The 7,500-nt window shown below is 37.4% G+C and overlaps 1 protein-coding gene and 1 long non-coding RNA gene across 5 annotated transcripts in view; one reads left to right on the top strand and one right to left on the bottom strand.

The window, feature by feature from the left end:
• The window catches only part of LOC122249908 (uncharacterized), a 12,926-nt gene extending 6,260 nt beyond the window's left edge, over window positions 1-6,666 (top strand). For 3 of the 4 annotated variants that reach the window (XM_086547956.1, XM_086547954.1, XM_086547958.1), the window contains exons 8-11: window positions 90-258; window positions 689-747; window positions 5,995-6,143; window positions 6,428-6,666. In XM_086547956.1, coding sequence (XP_086404082.1) covers window positions 90-258; window positions 689-747; window positions 5,995-6,143; window positions 6,428-6,547 — 497 coding nt within the window. In that variant the 3' untranslated portion in view covers window positions 6,548-6,666. The remainder of the gene's footprint in view (window positions 1-89; window positions 259-688; window positions 748-5,994; window positions 6,144-6,427) is intronic. The other variant, XM_086547957.1, reaches the window with a different exon arrangement.
• LOC147469614 (uncharacterized) lies at window positions 6,427-6,742 on the bottom strand. Its single transcript, XR_015191955.1, has 2 exons — window positions 6,631-6,742; window positions 6,427-6,569 (listed from the first exon to the last, which is right to left on the bottom strand). It is a non-coding gene; the product is annotated as an uncharacterized LOC147469614 (long non-coding RNA).
• Window positions 6,743-7,500: the final 758 nt, after the last annotated feature.

Here is a 7,500-nt window from a genome sequence, read left to right as displayed (position 1 = left end):
TCCCCCAATCTTCACCCATCTCCCTATCACCCCCCCCCCCCCCCCCACCACCACCACCACCCTTCACCCCTCGCCCTCCTATCACCCAGACAACAAGACACTGGTCGGAGAGCAGTACCTGCGAAGATGCGAGAGCGAGTACCACGCCCACATGGAGCTCTACGAAGTGATGGCTCGCAAGGGTGTTCAAGGGCCCTCAACTAGTCTCAAGTGTGATGAAGACGGGTCGTACGCCGGAATGCAGTGCTCTGGAAATGTGTAAGATCATTTTTTATGGTCGTTTGTTTTGCATTGTTTGTTGTGTCAACGGCAGAGGAACTGTGAGAAGTGGGATGTGTTGAAGGTGTTCAGGTTTGGGTGATGTTTCGTATAGGTTTTCTGGTTATGTTTTTCGGAGTAAGAATGAAAGAGATATTTGTTCTTCTCATTTTTGTTAGTATTAAGTGATACATCTAGAAAAAAAAGAAGAAAGAAAAAAAAAAAAAAAAAAAAAAAAAAAATATCAAAAAAAAACACATAAAAAAAAAAAACAAAAAAAAAAAAAAAAAAAACATATATATATATATATATATATATATATATATATATATATATATATATATATGACTAGATTTTTATAGAATTTATTGTATATTTATTCATTTATTTGTTTATTTATTTATTTATTTATCTTTTATTCTCCCTATAGGTGCAGATGCTATGACAAATATTTGAACATCATTGGTGGTTTGACTAAAACAGGATGTCGTGAGTAACCACTTTTCCATATAATTTTTGAGCGAGCGACTGAGTGGGTGAGTGGCTGATAAGTGAGTAGGTGGATGAGTGAATGGATGGATGGGTGGGTGAGTAAGTAAGTGAGTGAGTAAATGAGTGGGACTTTGGGTGTGTGTGTGGAGAGAGAGAGAGAGAGAGAGAGAGAGAGAGAGAGAGAGAGAGAGGAGTAGTGTCAGAGATGAGATAGAGGAGAGGAGAGGGAGGGAGGAAAAGAGAGAGAGAGAGAGGAAGAAGAAGGGAGAGAGAGAGAGAGAGAGAGAGAGAGAGAGAGAGAGAGAGAGAGAGAGAGAGAAAGAGAAAGAGAAAGAGAAAGAGAAAGAGAAAGAGAAAGAGAGAGACAGAGACAGAAAGAGAAAAAGAAAGAGAAAGGGAAAGAGAAAGAGAAGGAAGAGAGAAAGAGAGAGAGAAAGAAAAAAAAAAAGAGGAAGAGAAAGAGAAAAGAGCGAGACAGAGAAAGAGAAAGAGAAGGGGGAGTGAGAAAGAGAGATTAAGGATGGCTTAGAGTCCTATTATCTTATGATGATTGTTTTTATAAATAGAGAGATAGAGAAAGATAGAGACCCCAGAGATTTTTTAGAGAAAGAGAAGAGGAAGACAGGGGAATGAGAGAAAGAAAGACAGAGAGAGTAAATCTTTACATAACACAGCACAACTAACTCCCTCAAACCCCTCCACTACCCTACTTCTCTCTTTCCTCGTCACCCAGAGTGCAGTCGAGTACATTTGGGATGAACGACAATTCTGAACAGATTCGCCGCTTAGGATAGGGAAATCTCTTGTGAAATGCCTGGGATTCTGGAAGTTACGCCTTGCAGGTTCAGACCCGTATGTTATCACTTATGCCTTTTGCGTGATGAGGACCTAGCGTCCGGGCGGGCCCTTGGCTGAGTTATGGTGCACGGTGGGGGGGGCCGGCGATGGTTGTGGTGCTGTGTTGGGTAAAGTCTTTATTATGGTGAGATGATGAACAGAGTGGGAGGTTATGAAGGTCAGGTGTAAAGCTAGCTACATTTTCGGGAGATAAAGGATATACATGTGCACCGGCTCACGGTCAACTAATTGTATACCTGAACAGCTCGTTTATATACTAACACAAGTCACACAAAACTACTCGCATACACACACACACACACACACACTCGCATACACACACACACACACACACTCGCGTATGCCCGCAAATGCACGCATAAATTCTAACTCAATATACTTCCCTCAGGTGCATGAAACTGTCGCAGAAAATCTTGCTTGTGGCGCAGCGAGGCTTTGCCAAGAGGGAGAACACATCAACTGTGATAATAGAAGGAGTTTGACATTCGGTTTGCACACGAGATGACTTAACGTGATAGAGATAATTAGAAGCCAGTGGAAAGATTCAAACCTTTGCAAGATAATTTGCAAGATGGACTACGTGATTTTAGGAGTCGTCAATAGAGGAATAGATTCAAACCTTTGCAAGATTAATTGTGCGAAGAAGACTACGTGAATTTAGACTAATGGAAGGATTCAAGGCTTTGCAAGGGGATAATTTGCAAGATGACTACGTTGAATTAGACTGTCAGTGGAAGATAAATACCTTTGCAAAGATAAATTTGCAAGATGACTTACGTGAATTTAGGACGTCAAATGGATAGGGATTCAAACCTTTGCAAGATAATTTGCAAGATGATTTTTAGACGCCAATGGGAAAGATTCAAATAACTTTGCAGAAGATTATTTCCTTCGGTGGCGGTTGAAAAGGAAAAGGAAAGGAATATGTTAGCGTTGAAATTGCAGGGGAAAATGATACCTTGTTGACACTTGCATTAGTTGATGTGACAGATGCATGATTGATGTTGATTAAAAAAAAAAAATTTGTATATATGATACAAAAATTATATTAAGAAAAACGTTTAACGAGAAATTATTCCACGACAACACTTTTTGTTTACGTCTTATCGTTGCTATGGTAACCATTTTTTTTTTTTTTAACGGAAACTAATTTTAACGACAATATTATCATAATTATGGATGGTTGGAAATATCCTGAATGTCATTACGGGAAAACTTGATTACAAACTGATTTCTAAATATCTATAATACAATAGAGGGAGAAACTTCATCATTACGGAGTGATTAATACGTGTATGATAAGGATTATTTCAGAAACGACCTCCATTAGAGATCCTGCTTAATGATTGACAGGATATATATACGATTTTGTTTTTCTTTCTCGATACAATAAATATCATAATGAAAGTGTCACTCTATAAATAACCTTGATTCTGTACTCCAGAGACATAAATAATAATGAGTAAATTGTTTGCAACATATGAGCAACAGAAACAAAAAACAAGAGAGTGAACATATTAAAAAAGTAGTTTATTAATTTGCCATTGATAGTCATTGCAATTTAGTTGTGAACGTAGTAACTAATTTTATGGGGGAGAGATATATGATGAATACATATGTACACAAATATTTACAAAATGCCCATTAGTCTAAACTGGAATGAATTGCAACAGAAGAAAGCATAAGGATTGACGGTTATTGCAATAAAGCTAAGTAATAACAGTAGTGTTAATGATTAATTTCATTGTAATATTACTATATTATATTATTCTAATATTAAAATAATATCATATTATGTTAATATCATTTTATAATTTTATCGTTATTGTTATTGTTAGTATTATCATTAACAGAACTATACATACCTATTAAATTTTCCCTATCACCATATTCAACAATACATTCATTAAACCCACAATATTCATGATGATCATAGTGATGATAACGTCGATAATGATGATAAAAATGATAAAACATTGATAATGATAATTCCGTTATCACTAACGGCAAATGATAACAGCAATATCACAACCAACTCTAGGAATACATGAACAATACCTACTCCACCCACAACCCAGACATCATTTTCCTAAAGAGTTACGACCTTCAGGACAATGATAGTATGAAAATTTTCCCTTGAAATGTCTATCAGCACAATGAACAGGAGGAAAAAAAAAGATGGGGTGGCTTTTGCAGTAAAACGGGGGAAACTACATCGCGTAATCGACGCCTTTGAGTTTCTGGCTGTTGAGGTTGATGTAAATAGGGGATCTGCAATATTGGCAACAGGCTATCAATCAACCGGCCAGACGTCCTTTTTTTTTTTTTTTTTTTTTTTTTTTTTTTTTTATTATTATTATTATACTCTGGTATACTTAGACTCTTAAAGCTGCATATGGCAGTGAATCTTCTTGGGGACCTCAATGCTAAACGTGACAGACTAGCAAATATTCATGGAATCGACTAGTGCAATGGGGGGGAGGGGCGCGGGTCCACAGTGTAGAAGGCACCCTATGTCACCCTGAGGGCGTTAAGGAGCCGGCTCCCACTCCAACCGGGGGTAACACACCCCTCCCCACTCCAAATCTCCTCTCCAAAGAACCTGTCAACCACTCCACCAAAGCACACTGAGGAAGAAGTAAAACGATTTACTGCTATTTTTTTTTTATTTTTTTATTTTTTATACACAATTTACTTTACTTCTGTTATCATTTCATGCATGGAATCGCATGACTGAGAGGAAAACTCCGAGGAGACCTGAAAATCTCGCGGGTCTGTCGAGGAAGTCTCTGGGGATTCTGGCGCGACATTTTCCACTGAGGAAATACGGAGGACCTCAGACCAACCTCTCGTTCATTTGATGGGAATTTCGTATATCTATCTGTTCGTTTCCTACGTGGAAGGTAGTGCTCGCTCTCTTTGCGCCTTATCAACGGTTCTAGGATAGTTCTATCTTCGGCCAGAGCTGGAATAGGGTGGCAGTAGGAGAGAATGGTGCCGAAACCAGAAAACTGAGTAAGTCTCCAGAGTGCCTTCATGGGATTCACCAAGGGGTTGAACCACAGCACACATACACACACACGCACACACACCACACACAGATATTATATATATATATATATAATATACTATATATATATAAATATATATATATATATATAGTTAATATATATATATAGATATTGCATATACCAAAACACAAAGGCGTTTTATTTGGTGGGACTCTTACTCGTACTATTATTATAAAGTAAATGTTGTTAGTAGTAGTAGTAGTGGTAATCATTGTTACTGTTGCCCTCTTCATGATCATGATCATCATCTAGCTGCTAATAACCTCTCTTGAATATATTTTTAAAGTATCTTTTTTATTGGATATATTTATATATTTATATATATCTATCTATTTATAATCAGAATATATATAATCAATATATACATATATATATATATATCTATATATATATATATATATATATATATTTTTTTTTTTTTTTTTTTTTTTTTATTATCTATCTATCTATCTATCTCACTCTATAAATATATATATATATATATATATATATATATATATATATATATATATATATATGATAGATGTTTATAGAATATTTATTGTATATATATTCATTTAGTTGTTATATTTATTTATTTATTTATCTTTTATTTTATAGGTGCAGATTGCTCTGACAAATATTTGACATCATTGGTGGTTTGACTAAACACAGGATGTACGTGAGTAACCACTTTTCCCATATAATGTTTTGAGCGGAGCGATGAGTGGCGATGAGTGGGATGTGTAAGTGAGTAGGTGGATGAGTGAATGGAGGTGGATGGGTGGGTTGGAGTAAAGTAAGTGCTAGTGAGTTAAATGGAGTGGGGACTCTGTGGGAGTGTGTTGTGGAGAGAGAGAGAGAGAGAGAGAGAGAGAGAGAGAGAGAGAGAGAGCGCAGAGAAAAGAGAGCGGAGGTGAGGAGGACTTGACAGTGGAGGAGGAGAGAGAGAGAGAGAGAGAGAGAGGAGAGAGAGAGAGAGATGATTAGAGAGAGAGGAGAGAGAAGGAGTGAAAAGAGAAGAGGAAAGCGGATAAAGAGCCGAGGCAAAGGAGAAAGAGAGAGACAGAGACAGAAAGAGAAAAAGAAAGAGAAAGGGAAAGAGAAAGAGAAGGAAGAGAGAAAGAGAGAGAGAAAGAGAAAAAAAGAGAAAGAGAAAGAGAAAGAGAGAGACAGAGACAGAGAAAGAGAAAGAGAGAGAGAAAGAGAAAGATAGAGACAGAAAGAGAAAGAGAAAGAGAAAGAGAAAGAGAGAAAGAAAGACAGAGAGAGAAATCATAACACCCAGCACAACTAACCCCCCCCCTCCCACTTCTCCTTTCCTCCGTCACCCCAGAGTGCAGTCGAGACATTTGGATGAACGACCAACTGAACATCGCCGCAGGAATCTCTTGTGAAGTGGATTCTGGAAGTTACGCTGAGGTTCAGACCCGTAGCACTTATGCCTTTTGCGTGGATGAGGACGGCGTCCGGGCGGGCCCCTTGGTGAGTTATGGTGCACCGGCGATGGTTGTGGTGCTGTGATGGTCTTGTTTTATGGTGAGATGATGCAGTGGGAGGTTATGAAGGTCAGGTAAACACATTTTCGGGAGATAAAGGATATACATGTGCACGCTCACCTCCTAATGTATACAGACACTCGTATATATACACACACACACACTCACTCGCATACACACACACACACACACACACTCGCATACACACACACACACACACACTCGCGTATGCCCGCACGCATAAATTCTAACTCAATATGCTTCCCTCAGGTGCATGAAACTGTCGCAGAAAATCTTGCTTGTGGCGCAGCGAGGCTTTGCCAAGAGGGAGAACAGATCAACTGTGATAAGGTTTGCATCGGTTGCACACGAGATGACTACGTGAATTAGAAGCCAGTGGAAAGATTCAAACCTTTGCAAGATAATTTGCAAGATGACTACGTGATTTTAGACGTCAATGGAAAGATTCAAACCTTTGCAAGATAATTTGCAAGATGACTACGTGAATTTAGACGTCAATGGAAGGATTCAAGCCTTTGCAAGATAATTTGCAAGATGACTACGTGAATTAGACGTCAGTGGAAGATAAAACCTTTGCAAGATAATTTGCAAGATGACTACGTGAATTTAGACGTCAAATGGAAGGATTCAAACCTTTGCAAGATAATTTGCAAGATGATTTAGACGCCAATGGAAAGATTCAAACCTTTGCAAGATTATTTCCTTCGGTGGCGGTTGAAAAGGAAAAGGAAAGAATATGTTACCGCGTCTGAAATTGCAGGAAAATGATACCTTGAACTGCATTAGTTGATGTGACAGATGCATGATTGATGTGATTAAAAAAAAAAATTGTATATATGATACACAAAATTATATTAAGAAAAACGTTTAACGAGAAATTATTCCACGACAACACTTTTTGTTTACGTCTTATCGTTGCTATGGTAACCATTTTTTTTTTTTTTAACGGAAACTAATTTTAACGACAATATTATCATAATTATGGATGGTTGGAAATATCCTGAATGTCATTACGGGAAAACTTGATTACAAACTGATTTCTAAATATCTATAATACAATAGAGGGAGAAACTTCATCATTACGGAAGTGGATTTAATGACGTGGTATGATAAGGATTATTTCAGAAACGACCTCCATTAGAGATCCTGCTTAATGATTGACAGGATATATATACGATTTTGTTTTTCTTTCTCGATACAATAAATATCATAATGAAAGTGTCACTCTATAAATAACCTTGATTCTGTACTCCAGAGACATAAATAATAATGAGTAAATTGTTTGCAACATATGAGCAACAGAATACTCATATTAAAAAACA

Source organism: Penaeus japonicus, unplaced genomic scaffold (assembly GCF_977035675.1).
Source record: "Penaeus japonicus unplaced genomic scaffold, GWHDUDI00000001_assembly GWHDUDI00000020, whole genome shotgun sequence".
Taxonomy (NCBI): domain Eukaryota; kingdom Metazoa; phylum Arthropoda; class Malacostraca; order Decapoda; family Penaeidae; genus Penaeus; species Penaeus japonicus.
The sequence above is the reverse complement of the archived record's forward strand: the minus strand, read 5'-3'. Positions and strand labels throughout refer to the sequence as shown.